This window comes from Salvelinus alpinus, chromosome 31, assembly GCF_045679555.1.
Source record: "Salvelinus alpinus chromosome 31, SLU_Salpinus.1, whole genome shotgun sequence".
In the NCBI taxonomy this organism is placed as follows: Eukaryota; Metazoa; Chordata; class Actinopteri; order Salmoniformes; family Salmonidae; genus Salvelinus; species Salvelinus alpinus.
Window position 1 is genome coordinate 37,056,880 of NC_092116.1, and position 14,771 is coordinate 37,071,650.

Below are 14,771 nucleotides of genomic sequence, written 5' to 3' on the forward strand. Positions count from 1 at the left end.
TTGAGTCAAAAGCTTTTTTGAAATCAACAAAGCATGAGAAGACTTTGGTTTTGTTTTGTTTGTTTGTGAATTAGGGTGTGCAGGGTGAATACGTGGTCTGTCGTATGAGGTCAGTGATAAAGTAGTCTACAGTACTACTGCCAAGAGATGAGCTATAGGTTTGCCTACCATAGGAGTCCCCTTGAAGCCTAATGTCAGGCTTCAAGGTCTGCTCTATATCTCAGACCTTGTATATTCCAGGATGAGATAGTTCGCCCTCTCTCAATGTCTCTCTCCAGATGCTTAGAGGTAGTGAGAGCGCCTTGCCTCCCTCTAGTGGCTGTTTCTGGGTGGTGCATGTGAAGAGGACCACTAACTAGTGGGAGGGGAGGAGCGATTTGTACTTGCCACATAGCAAGAACAATTTTCCGCGCAGTGCGCACACAGTGAAAAGACCAATATTAATCCGGTACATTTTTCATTACTTATGAGGGTACAACAACAACACCCAAGGCTATCATTCAGGCACCGAGGAAATAAGGACTGCATCCGCTTCTTATCCTAGGAACCTGTATTTTATTATGGATCATAATTAACTGGCATTTATAAAATATGATTTTGTGCGTGACTATTCATCTGAATTGATACCCAGCCCCCCCCCCTCTGCGTAAAATAAATAAATAAATAAAGGCACGCAGAGCCACAGAGCGTGTCGTGGTGCGTCGCTTTTGGACTCGAGTCACATTATTAAAATGATCGCTCCCAGAGTCTACAGTTGAGTCGATACTAGAACACCGCAACCCAGAAGCCCGTAACCGTGCCACGGCAAAGATTAGTATAGTCTATAGGCGACTGTCCTCTCTGGGCCTATTTGTCTAGGCTGAATAAACGTTCAAATGAGAAGGACCGATTCACATATATAAATGAATTCTCAACTAGACTGGGCTATATGCAGCAGAGAGTGAATAAGGCGCGGATTGCTAGAAATAGGCTGAATGCCGGCGTTTACCGGGGTTGTCGATATCTCAACGGCCGGTTGCGCGCTGCCTTATATCCTGTTTCTTGACTGCTGACGTGACACCTGGAGACTGTCGTTCTTTCCGTGATTGACCAGAGAAAGGCTCGAGGGCTGTGTAGTCAGGACGGACTGGGCTGGCCCAGTGGAAAAGGTTTTCCTGTTGTCTTGGCAGAAGGCGGACCGGTGTTGAGCGTTCCTGGGAGTGTGTATCCCGCGAAAGGAAGGTGGAAGGAAAAGCTCCGCCGAAAGAAAGCATTCAGCTGGCTAAACAGCGAACCGTCCAGTCAAAAACACTCCAACTGGATTTCCTGTCTGAACAGAGACGGAGACACTCACCACCGCCGCCGAGAGAGAGAGAGTTGGACCAAAACGAAATTATTTTCTGACCTAATGAATAACTAGTCTTTTCTCCTGCTAAAGTCCTAACTTTGTTAAGAGTTTCAGTCGTTTACTGGCTTTGCTGCTAACCTTCTACCCAGCTAACCATGGCCCACGTCGGGAACGGACCTGGGAATAACGCCGATGATGAGGTGAGAAAGAGGAGGGAAACTGACATGGGTTTATGATACTCGGATGATGATGATGATGTATCTTAAGAAATGGCTGTGTATCTCGCCTGCATTTGTCTTGGTTTAGATACTGTAACGACCCCGAGTCGTTACAATATTATCATATTGCTCAAGACGGAAGTAGGCTACAGAGGTTATTTATGTTGTTGACTAGTTGTGTAGCCTATTATTATTATTATTAATAATAATATTTCATTTGTAAAGCGCATTTCTCACACCCAATGCGTTTATATGGACATAATTGGACATAATTGGACTTGGACACGGGCTATTCTATTACACTGTGTTGCTACAGTGTGTTACATAGTTACCTCGCGGAAGATAAGGTTATACGACCATAACGGTTGCTGTGGATATGTCCTGGAAGTAAATTAGCTAGTTAGAAAATAAATGATCTATTGTACAAGAGTTACAATTAAGTTTACACCCCTGATTAAGTTATCACAATAGCCTACTGTTTCTTACAGACAGACTCCTCCTTATCGCTCTATCCTTGACATTCTGTGTGTCTGTCTTGGGCCAAGTAGGCAAGTCAGTTAAGAACAAATTCTTATTTACAATGACGGCCTACACCGGACCAAACCCAGACGACGCTGGGCTAATTGTGCGACGCCCTATGTGACTCCCAATCACGGACGGTTGTGATGCAGCCAGGATTCGAACCAGGGTGTATTTAGTGACGCCTCTAGCACTGAGATGCAATGCGCCACTCGGGAGCCCCAATAAGTAGCCTACATAATTGCATGTATTAAATGCATGTTTGTTTTGCAGCCAGCCCAGTAGCAAAAACTGCAGTTAGCCTGAATATCCCGGTACACCCTTTGTGACGTGGCTCACGTTTTTCAGCAGACAGACAGACAGACAGACAGACAGCTGGATGGTGAGACTAAATGCCCCCTAGCCACATATCACAGTGGGTTATTTCAGGAAGTTCCAGGCACTTCTGAAGTCACTTGGCTCCCTAACCCTCGCTACATTGTGTAAGTTAAGTTCTGAACTCGCTACATTGTGTTTGTTAAGTTCTGAACTCGCTACATTGTGTAAGTTAAGTTCTGAACTCGCTACATTGTGTAAGTTAAGTTCTGAACTCGCTACATTGTGTAAGTTAAGTTCTGAACTCGCTACATTGTGTAAGTTAAGTTCTGAACTCGCTACATTGTGTAAGTTAAGTTCTGAACTCGCTACATTGTGTAAGTTAAGTTCTGAACTCGCTACATTGTGTAAGTTAAGTTCTGAACTCGCTACATTGTGTAAGTTAAGTTCTGAACTCGCTACATTGTGTAAGTTAAGTTCTGAACTCGCTACATTGTGTAAGTTAAGTTCTGAACTCGCTACATTGTGTAAGTTAAGTTCTGAACTCGCTACATTGTGTAAGTTAAGTTCTGAACTCGCTACATTGTGTAAGTTAAGTTCTGAACTCGCTACATTGTGTAAGTTAAGTTCTGAACTCGCTACATTGTGTAAGTTAAGTTCTGAACTCGCTACATTGTGTAAGTTAAGTTCTGAACTCGCTACATTGTGTAAGTTAAGTTCTGAACTCGCTACATTGTGTAAGTTAAGTTCTGAACTCGCTACATTGTGTAAGTTAAGTTCTGAACTCGCTACATTGTGTAAGTTAAGTTCTGAACTCGCTACATTGTGTAAGTTAAGTTCTGAACTCGCTACATTGTGTAAGTTAAGTTCTGAACTCGCTACATTGTGTAAGTTAAGTTCTGAACTCGCTACATTGTGTAAGTTAAGTTCTGAACTCGCTACATTGTGTAAGTTAAGTTCTGAACTCGCTACATTGTGTAAGTTAAGTTCTGAACTCGCTACATTGTGTAAGTTAAGTTCTGAACTCGCTACATTGTGTAAGTTAAGTTCTGAACTCGCTACATTGTGTAAGTTAAGTTCTGAACTCGCTACATTGTGTAAGTTAAGTTCTGAACTCGCTACATTGTGTAAGTTAAGTTCTGAACTCGCTACATTGTGTAAGTTAAGTTCTGAACTCGCTACATTGTGTAAGTTAAGTTCTGAACTCGCTACATTGTGTAAGTTAAGTTCTGAACTCGCTACATTGTGTAAGTTAAGTTCTGAACTCGCTACATTGTGTAAGTTAAGTTCTGAACTCGCTACATTGTGTAAGTTAAGTTCTGAACTCGCTACATTGTGTAAGTTAAGTTCTGAACTCGCTACATTGTGTAAGTTAAGTTCTGAACTCGCTACATTGTGTAAGTTAAGTTCTGAACTCGCTACATTGTGTAAGTTAAGTTCTGAACTCGCTACATTGTGTAAGTTAAGTTCTGAACTCGCTACATTGTGTAAGTTAAGTTCTGAACTCGCTACATTGTGTAAGTTAAGTTCTGAACTCGCTACATTGTGTAAGTTAAGTTCTGAACTCGCTACATTGTGTAAGTTAAGTTCTGAACTCGCTACATTGTGTAAGTTAAGTTCTGAACTCGCTACATTGTGTAAGTTAAGTTCTGAACTCGCTACATTGTGTAAGTTAAGTTCTGAACTCGCTACATTGTGTAAGTTAAGTTCTGAACTCGCTACATTGTGTAAGTTAAGTTCTGAACTCGCTACATTGTGTAAGTTAAGTTCTGAACTCGCTACATTGTGTAAGTTAAGTTCTGAACTCGCTACATTGTGTAAGTTAAGTTCTGAACTCGCTACATTGTGTAAGTTAAGTTCTGAACTCGCTACATTGTGTAAGTTAAGTTCTGAACTCGCTACATTGTGTAAGTTAAGTTCTGAACTCGCTACATTGTGTAAGTTAAGTTCTGAACTCGCTACATTGTGTAAGTTAAGTTCTGAACTCGCTACATTGTGTAAGTTAAGTTCTGAACTCGCTACATTGTGTAAGTTAAGTTCTGAACTCGCTACATTGTGTAAGTTAAGTTCTGAACTCGCTACATTGTGTAAGTTAAGTTCTGAACTCGCTACATTGTGTAAGTTAAGTTCTGAACTCGCTACATTGTGTAAGTTAAGTTCTGAACTCGCTACATTGTGTAAGTTAAGTTCTGAACTCGCTACATTGTGTAAGTTAAGTTCTGAACTCGCTACATTGTGTAAGTTAAGTTCTGAACTCGCTACATTGTGTAAGTTAAGTTCTGAACTCGCTACATTGTGTAAGTTAAGTTCTGAACTCGCTACATTGTGTAAGTTAAGTTCTGAACTCGCTACATTGTGTAAGTTAAGTTCTGAACTCGCTACATTGTGTAAGTTAAGTTCTGAACTCGCTACATTGTGTAAGTTAAGTTCTGAACTCGCTACATTGTGTAAGTTAAGTTCTGAACTCGCTACATTGTATTTGTTAAGTTCTGAACTCGCTACATTGTGTAAGTTAAGTTCTGAACTCGCTACATTGTGTAAGTTAAGTTCTGAACTCGCTACATTGTGTAAGTTAAGTTCTGAACTCGCTACATTGTGTAAGTTAAGTTCTGAACTCGCTACATTGTGTAAGTTAAGTTCTGAACTCGCTACATTGTGTAAGTTAAGTTCTGAACTCGCTACATTGTGTAAGTTAAGTTCTGAACTCGCTACATTGTGTAAGTTAAGTTCTGAACTCGCTACATTGTGTAAGTTAAGTTCTGAACTCGCTACATTGTGTAAGTTAAGTTCTGAACTCGCTACATTGTGTAAGTTAAGTTCTGAACTCGCTACATTGTGTAAGTTAAGTTCTGAACTCGCTACATTGTGTAAGTTAAGTTCTGAACTCGCTACATTGTGTAAGTTAAGTTCTGAACTCGCTACATTGTGTAAGTTAAGTTCTGAACTCGCTACATTGTGTAAGTTAAGTTCTGAACTCGCTACATTGTGTAAGTTAAGTTCTGAACTCGCTACATTGTGTAAGTTAAGTTCTGAACTCGCTACATTGTGTAAGTTAAGTTCTGAACTCGCTACATTGTGTAAGTTAAGTTCTGAACTCGCTACATTGTGTAAGTTAAGTTCTGAACTCGCTACATTGTGTAAGTTAAGTTCTGAACTCGCTACATTGTGTAAGTTAAGTTCTGAACTCGCTACATTGTGTAAGTTAAGTTCTGAACTCGCTACATTGTGTAAGTTAAGTTCTGAACTCGCTACATTGTGTAAGTTAAGTTCTGAACTCGCTACATTGTGTAAGTTAAGTTCTGAACTCGCTACATTGTGTAAGTTAAGTTCTGAACTCGCTACATTGTGTAAGTTAAGTTCTGAACTCGCTACATTGTGTAAGTTAAGTTCTGAACTCGCTACATTGTGTAAGTTAAGTTCTGAACTCGCTACATTGTGTAAGTTAAGTTCTGAACTCGCTACATTGTGTAAGTTAAGTTCTGAACTCGCTACATTGTGTAAGTTAAGTTCTGAACTCGCTACATTGTGTAAGTTAAGTTCTGAACTCGCTACATTGTGTAAGTTAAGTTCTGAACTCGCTACATTGTGTAAGTTAAGTTCTGAACTCGCTACATTGTGTAAGTTAAGTTCTGAACTCGCTACATTGTGTAAGTTAAGTTCTGAACTCGCTACATTGTGTAAGTTAAGTTCTGAACTCGCTACATTGTGTAAGTTAAGTTCTGAACTCGCTACATTGTGTAAGTTAAGTTCTGAACTCGCTACATTGTGTAAGTTAAGTTCTGAACTCGCTACATTGTGTAAGTTAAGTTCTGAACTCGCTACATTGTGTAAGTTAAGTTCTGAACTCGCTACATTGTGTAAGTTAAGTTCTGAACTCGCTACATTGTGTAAGTTAAGTTCTGAACTCGCTACATTGTGTAAGTTAAGTTCTGAACTCGCTACATTGTGTAAGTTAAGTTCTGAACTCGCTACATTGTGTAAGTTAAGTTCTGAACTCGCTACATTGTGTAAGTTAAGTTCTGAACTCGCTACATTGTGTAAGTTAAGTTCTGAACTCGCTACATTGTGTAAGTTAAGTTCTGAACTCGCTACATTGTGTAAGTTAAGTTCTGAACTCGCTACATTGTGTAAGTTAAGTTCTGAACTCGCTACATTGTGTAAGTTAAGTTCTGAACTCGCTACATTGTGTAAGTTAAGTTCTGAACTCGCTACATTGTGTAAGTTAAGTTCTGAACTCGCTACATTGTGTAAGTTAAGTTCTGAACTCGCTACATTGTGTAAGTTAAGTTCTGAACTCGCTACATTGTGTAAGTTAAGTTCTGAACTCGCTACATTGTGTAAGTTAAGTTCTGAACTCGCTACATTGTGTAAGTTAAGTTCTGAACTCGCTACATTGTGTAAGTTAAGTTCTGAACTCGCTACATTGTGTAAGTTAAGTTCTGAACTCGCTACATTGTGTAAGTTAAGTTCTGAACTCGCTACATTGTGTAAGTTAAGTTCTGAACTCGCTACATTGTGTAAGTTAAGTTCTGAACTCGCTACATTGTGTAAGTTAAGTTCTGAACTCGCTACATTGTGTAAGTTAAGTTCTGAACTCGCTACATTGTGTAAGTTAAGTTCTGAACTCGCTACATTGTGTAAGTTAAGTTCTGAACTCGCTACATTGTGTAAGTTAAGTTCTGAACTCGCTACATTGTGTAAGTTAAGTTCTGAACTCGCTACATTGTGTAAGTTAAGTTCTGAACTCGCTACATTGTGTAAGTTAAGTTCTGAACTCGCTACATTGTGTAAGTTAAGTTCTGAACTCGCTACATTGTGTAAGTTAAGTTCTGAACTCGCTACATTGTGTAAGTTAAGTTCTGAACTCGCTACATTGTGTAAGTTAAGTTCTGAACTCGCTACATTGTGTAAGTTAAGTTCTGAACTCGCTACATTGTGTAAGTTAAGTTCTGAACTCGCTACATTGTATTTGTTAAGTTCTGAACTCGCTACATTGTGTAAGTTAAGTTCTGAACTCGCTACATTGTGTAAGTTAAGTTCTGAACTCGCTACATTGTGTAAGTTAAGTTCTGAACTCGCTACATTGTGTTTGTTAAGTTCTGAACTCGCTACATTGTATTTGTTAAGTTCTGAACTCGCTACATTGTATTTGTTAAGTTCTGAACTCGCTACATTGTGTAAGTTAAGTTCTGAACTCGCTACATTGTATTTGTTAAGTTCTGAACTCGCTACATTGTATTTGTTAAGTTCTGAACTCGCTACATTGTATTTGTTAAGTTCTGAACTCGCTACATTGTATTTGTTAAGTTCTGAACTCGCTACATTGTATTTGTTAAGTTCTGAACTCGCTACATTGTATTTGTTAAGTTCTGAACTCGCTACATTGTATTTGTTAAGTTCTGAACTCGCTACATTGTATTTGTTAAGTTCTGAACTCGCTACATTGTATTTGTTAAGTTCTGAACTCGCTACATTGTGTAAGTTAAGTTCTGAACTCGCTACATTGTGTAAGTTAAGTTCTGAACTCGCTACATTGTGTAAGTTAAGTTCTGAACTCGCTACATTGTGTAAGTTAAGTTCTGAACTCGCTACATTGTGTAAGTTAAGTTCTGAACTCGCTACATTGTGTAAGTTAAGTTCTGAACTCGCTACATTGTGTAAGTTAAGTTCTGAACTCGCTACATTGTGTAAGTTAAGTTCTGAACTCGCTACATTGTGTAAGTTAAGTTCTGAACTCGCTACATTGTGTAAGTTAAGTTCTGAACTCGCTACATTGTGTAAGTTAAGTTCTGAACTCGCTACATTGTGTAAGTTAAGTTCTGAACTCGCTACATTGTATTTGTTAAGTTCTGAACTCGCTACATTGTATTTGTTAAGTTCTGAACTCGCTACATTGTGTAAGTTAAGTTCTGAACTCGCTACATTGTGTAAGTTAAGTTCTGAACTCGCTACATTGTATTTGTTAAGTTCTGAACTCGCTACATTGTATTTGTTAAGTTCTGAACTCGCTACATTGTATTTGTTAAGTTCTGAACTCGCTACATTGTATTTGTTAAGTTCTGAACTCGCTACATTGTATTTGTTAAGTTCTGAACTCGCTACATTGTATTTGTTAAGTTCTGAACTCGCTACATTGTATTTGTTAAGTTCTGAACTCGCTACATTGTGTAAGTTAAGTTCTGAACTCGCTACATTGTGTAAGTTAAGTTCTGAACTCGCTACATTGTGTAAGTTAAGTTCTGAACTCGCTACATTGTGTAAGTTAAGTTCTGAACTCGCTACATTGTGTAAGTTAAGTTCTGAACTCGCTACATTGTGTAAGTTAAGTTCTGAACTCGCTACATTGTGTAAGTTAAGTTCTGAACTCGCTACATTGTGTAAGTTAAGTTCTGAACTCGCTACATTGTGTAAGTTAAGTTCTGAACTCGCTACATTGTGTAAGTTAAGTTCTGAACTCGCTACATTGTGTAAGTTAAGTTCTGAACTCGCTACATTGTGTAAGTTAAGTTCTGAACTCGCTACATTGTGTAAGTTAAGTTCTGAACTCGCTACATTGTGTAAGTTAAGTTCTGAACTCGCTACATTGTGTAAGTTAAGTTCTGAACTCGCTACATTGTGTAAGTTAAGTTCTGAACTCGCTACATTGTGTAAGTTAAGTTCTGAACTCGCTACATTGTGTAAGTTAAGTTCTGAACTCGCTACATTGTATTTGTTAAGTTCTGAACTCGCTACATTGTATTTGTTAAGTTCTGAACTCGCTACATTGTATTTGTTAAGTTCTGAACTCGCTACATTGTATTTGTTAAGTTCTGAACTCGCTACATTGTATTTGTTAAGTTCTGAACTCGCTACATTGTATTTGTTAAGTTCTGAACTCGCTACATTGTGTAAGTTAAGTTCTGAACTCGCTACATTGTGTAAGTTAAGTTCTGAACTCGCTACATTGTGTAAGTTAAGTTCTGAACTCGCTACATTGTGTAAGTTAAGTTCTGAACTCGCTACATTGTGTAAGTTAAGTTCTGAACTCGCTACATTGTGTAAGTTAAGTTCTGAACTCGCTACATTGTGTAAGTTAAGTTCTGAACTCGCTACATTGTGTAAGTTAAGTTCTGAACTCGCTACATTGTATTTGTTAAGTTCTGAACTCGCTACATTGTATTTGTTAAGTTCTGAACTCGCTACATTGTATTTGTTAAGTTCTGAACTCGCTACATTGTATTTGTTAAGTTCTGAACTCGCTACATTGTATTGTTAAGTTCTGACTCGCTACATTGTATTTGTTAAGTTCTGAACTCGCTACATTGTATTTGTTAAGTTCTGAACTCGCTACATTGTATTTGTTAAGTTCTGAACTCGCTACATTGTATTTGTTAAGTTCTGAACTCGCTACATTGTATTTGTTAAGTTCTGAACTCGCTACATTGTGTAAGTTAAGTTCTGAACTCGCTACATTGTGTAAGTTAAGTTCTGAACTCGCTACATTGTGTAAGTTAAGTTCTGAACTCGCTACATTGTGTAAGTTAAGTTCTGAACTCGCTACATTGTATTTGTTAAGTTCTGAACTCGCTACATTGTATTTGTTAAGTTCTGAACTCGCTACATTGTATTTGTTAAGTTCTGAACTCGCTACATTGTGTAAGTTAAGTTCTGAACTCGCTACATTGTGTAAGTTAAGTTCTGAACTCGCTACATTGTGTAAGTTAAGTTCTGAACTCGCTACATTGTGTAAGTTAAGTTCTGAACTCGCTACATTGTGTAAGTTAAGTTCTGAACTCGCTACATTGTGTAAGTTAAGTTCTGAACTCGCTACATTGTGTAAGTTAAGTTCTGAACTCGCTACATTGTATTTGTTAAGTTCTGAACTCGCTACATTGTATTTGTTAAGTTCTGAACTCGCTACATTGTATTTGTTAAGTTCTGAACTCGCTACATTGTATTTGTTAAGTTCTGAACTCGCTACATTGTGTAAGTTAAGTTCTGAACTCGCTACATTGTGTAAGTTAAGTTCTGAACTCGCTACATTGTGTAAGTTAAGTTCTGAACTCGCTACATTGTGTAAGTTAAGTTCTGAACTCGCTACATTGTATTTGTTAAGTTCTGAACTCGCTACATTGTATTTGTTAAGTTCTGAACTCGCTACATTGTGTAAGTTAAGTTCTGAACTCGCTACATTGTGTAAGTTAAGTTCTGAACTCGCTACATTGTGTAAGTTAAGTTCTGAACTCGCTACATTGTGTAAGTTAAGTTCTGAACTCGCTACATTGTGTAAGTTAAGTTCTGAACTCGCTACATTGTAGTTTAAGTTAAGTTCTGAACTCGCTACATTGTGTAAGTTAAGTTCTGAACTCGCTACATTGTGTAAGTTAAGTTCTGAACTCGCTACATTGTATTTGTTAAGTTCTGAACTCGCTACATTGTGTAAGTTAAGTTCTGAACTCGCTACATTGTGTAAGTTAAGTTCTGAACTCGCTACATTGTGTAAGTTAAGTTCTGAACTCGCTACATTGTGTAAGTTAAGTTCTGAACTCGCTACATTGTGTAAGTTAAGTTCTGAACTCGCTACATTGTGTAAGTTAAGTTCTGAACTCGCTACATTGTGTAAGTTAAGTTCTGAACTCGCTACATTGTATTTGTTAAGTTCTGAACTCGCTACATTGTATTTGTTAAGTTCTGAACTCGCTACATTGTGTAAGTTAAGTTCTGAACTCGCTACATTGTGTAAGTTAAGTTCTGAACTCGCTACATTGTATTTGTTAAGTTCTGAACTCGCTACATTGTGTAAGTTAAGTTCTGAACTCGCTACATTGTGTAAGTTAAGTTCTGAACTCGCTACATTGTGTAAGTTAAGTTCTGAACTCGCTACATTGTGTAAGTTAAGTTCTGAACTCGCTACATTGTGTAAGTTAAGTTCTGAACTCGCTACATTGTGTAAGTTAAGTTCTGAACTCGCTACATTGTGTAAGTTAAGTTCTGAACTCGCTACATTGTGTAAGTTAAGTTCTGAACTCGCTACATTGTGTAAGTTAAGTTCTGAACTCGCTACATTGTGTAAGTTAAGTTCTGAACTCGCTACATTGTGTAAGTTAAGTTCTGAACTCGCTACATTGTGTAAGTTAAGTTCTGAACTCGCTACATTGTGTAAGTTAAGTTCTGAACTCGCTACATTGTGTAAGTTAAGTTCTGAACTCGCTACATTGTGTAAGTTAAGTTCTGAACTCGCTACATTGTGTAAGTTAAGTTCTGAACTCGCTACATTGTGTAAGTTAAGTTCTGAACTCGCTACATTGTGTAAGTTAAGTTCTGAACTCGCTACATTGTGTAAGTTAAGTTCTGAACTCGCTACATTGTGTAAGTTAAGTTCTGAACTCGCTACATTGTGTAAGTTAAGTTCTGAACTCGCTACATTGTGTAAGTTAAGTTCTGAACTCGCTACATTGTGTAAGTTAAGTTCTGAACTCGCTACATTGTGTAAGTTAAGTTCTGAACTCGCTACATTGTGTAAGTTAAGTTCTGAACTCGCTACATTGTGTAAGTTAAGTTCTGAACTCGCTACATTGTGTAAGTTAAGTTCTGAACTCGCTACATTGTGTAAGTTAAGTTCTGAACTCGCTACATTGTGTAAGTTAAGTTCTGAACTCGCTACATTGTGTAAGTTAAGTTCTGAACTCGCTACATTGTGTAAGTTAAGTTCTGAACTCGCTACATTGTGTAAGTTAAGTTCTGAACTCGCTACATTGTGTAAGTTAAGTTCTGAACTCGCTACATTGTGTAAGTTAAGTTCTGAACTCGCTACATTGTATTTGTTAAGTTCTGAACTCGCTACATTGTGTAAGTTAAGTTCTGAACTCGCTACATTGTGTAAGTTAAGTTCTGAACTCGCTACATTGTGTAAGTTAAGTTCTGACTCGCTACATTGTGTAAGTTCTGAACTCGCTACATTGTATTTGTTAAGTTCTGAACTCGCTACATTGTATTTGTTAAGTTCTGAACTCGCTACATTGTGTAAGTTAAGTTCTGAACTCGCTACATTGTGTAAGTTAAGTTCTGAACTCGCTACATTGTGTAAGTTAAGTTCTGAACTCGCTACATTGTGTAAGTTAAGTTCTGAACTCGCTACATTGTGTAAGTTAAGTTCTGAACTCGCTACATTGTGTAAGTTAAGTTCTGAACTCGCTACATTGTGTAAGTTAAGTTCTGAACTCGCTACATTGTGTAAGTTAAGTTCTGAACTCGCTACATTGTGTAAGTTAAGTTCTGAACTCGCTACATTGTGTAAGTTAAGTTCTGAACTCGCTACATTGTGTAAGTTAAGTTCTGAACTCGCTACATTGTGTAAGTTAAGTTCTGAACTCGCTACATTGTGTAAGTTAAGTTCTGAACTCGCTACATTGTGTAAGTTAAGTTCTGAACTCGCTACATTGTGTAAGTTAAGTTCTGAACTCGCTACATTGTATTTGTTAAGTTCTGAACTCGCTACATTGTATTTGTTAAGTTCTGAACTCGCTACATTGTGTAAGTTAAGTTCTGAACTCGCTACATTGTGTAAGTTAAGTTCTGAACTCGCTACATTGTGTAAGTTAAGTTCTGAACTCGCTACATTGTGTAAGTTAAGTTCTGAACTCGCTACATTGTGTAAGTTAAGTTCTGAACTCGCTACATTGTGTAAGTTAAGTTCTGAACTCGCTACATTGTGTAAGTTAAGTTCTGAACTCGCTACATTGTGTAAGTTAAGTTCTGAACTCGCTACATTGTGTAAGTTAAGTTCTGAACTCGCTACATTGTGTAAGTTAAGTTCTGAACTCGCTACATTGTGTAAGTTAAGTTCTGAACTCGCTACATTGTATTTGTTAAGTTCTGAACTCGCTACATTGTATTTGTTAAGTTCTGAACTCGCTACATTGTGTAAGTTAAGTTCTGAACTCGCTACATTGTGTAAGTTAAGTTCTGAACTCGCTACATTGTGTAAGTTAAGTTCTGAACTCGCTACATTGTGTAAGTTAAGTTCTGAACTCGCTACATTGTGTAAGTTAAGTTCTGAACTCGCTACATTGTGTAAGTTAAGTTCTGAACTCGCTACATTGTGTAAGTTAAGTTCTGAACTCGCTACATTGTGTAAGTTAAGTTCTGAACTCGCTACATTGTGTAAGTTAAGTTCTGAACTCGCTACATTGTGTAAGTTAAGTTCTGAACTCGCTACATTGTGTAAGTTAAGTTCTGAACTCGCTACATTGTGTAAGTTAAGTTCTGAACTCGCTACATTGTGTAAGTTAAGTTCTGAACTCGCTACATTGTGTAAGTTAAGTTCTGAACTCGCTACATTGTGTAAGTTAAGTTCTGAACTCGCTACATTGTGTAAGTTAAGTTCTGAACTCGCTACATTGTGTAAGTTAAGTTCTGAACTCGCTACATTGTGTAAGTTAAGTTCTGAACTCGCTACATTGTGTAAGTTAAGTTCTGAACTCGCTACATTGTGTAAGTTAAGTTCTGAACTCGCTACATTGTGTAAGTTAAGTTCTGAACTCGCTACATTGTGTAAGTTAAGTTCTGAACTCGCTACATTGTATTTGTTAAGTTCTGAACTCGCTACATTGTATTTGTTAAGTTCTGAACTCGCTACATTGTATTTGTTAAGTTCTGAACTCGCTACATTGTGTAAGTTAAGTTCTGAACTCGCTACATTGTGTAAGTTAAGTTCTGAACTCGCTACATTGTGTAAGTTAAGTTCTGAACTCGCTACATTGTATTTGTTAAGTTCTGAACTCGCTACATTGTGTAAGTTAAGTTCTGAACTCGCTACATTGTGTAAGTTAAGTTCTGAACTCGCTACATTGTGTAAGTTAAGTTCTGAACTCGCTACATTGTATTTGTTAAGTTCTGAACTCGCTACATTGTGTAAGTTAAGTTCTGAACTCGCTACATTGTGTAAGTTAAGTTCTGAACTCGCTACATTGTGTAAGTTAAGTTCTGAACTCGCTACATTGTATTTGTTAAGTTCTGAACTCGCTACATTGTGTAAGTTAAGTTCTGAACTCGCTACATTGTGTAAGTTAAGTTCTGAACTCGCTACATTGTGTAAGTTAAGTTCTGAACTCGCTACATTGTGTAAGTTAAGTTCTGAACTCGCTACATTGTGTAAGTTAAGTTCTGAACTCGCTACATTGTATTTGTTAAGTTCTGAACTCGCTACATTGTATTTGTTAAGTTCTGAACTCGCTACATTGTGTAAGTTAAGTTCTGAACTCGCTACATTGTGTAAGTTAAGTTCTGAACTCGCTACATTGTGTAAGTTAAGTTCTGAACTCGCTACATTGTGTAAGTTAAGTTCTGAACTCGCTACATTGTGTAAGTTAAGTTCTGAACTCGCTACATTGTGTAAGTTAAGTTCTGAACTC

General features: G+C 37.7%; 1 protein-coding gene across 2 annotated transcripts in view; it reads left to right on the forward strand.

The window, feature by feature from the left end:
* The first annotated feature begins 668 nt into the window (after positions 1–668).
* Positions 669–14,771, forward strand: part of LOC139561061 (tetratricopeptide repeat protein 39B) — a 99,873-nt gene continuing 85,770 nt past the window's right edge. The window contains exon 1 of one of the 2 annotated variants that reach the window (XM_071377877.1): positions 669–1,527. In XM_071377877.1, the coding sequence (XP_071233978.1) occupies positions 1,483–1,527 (45 nt within the window). In that variant the 5' untranslated portion in view covers positions 669–1,482. The remainder of the gene's footprint in view (positions 1,528–14,771) is intronic. The other variant, XM_071377878.1, reaches the window with a different exon arrangement.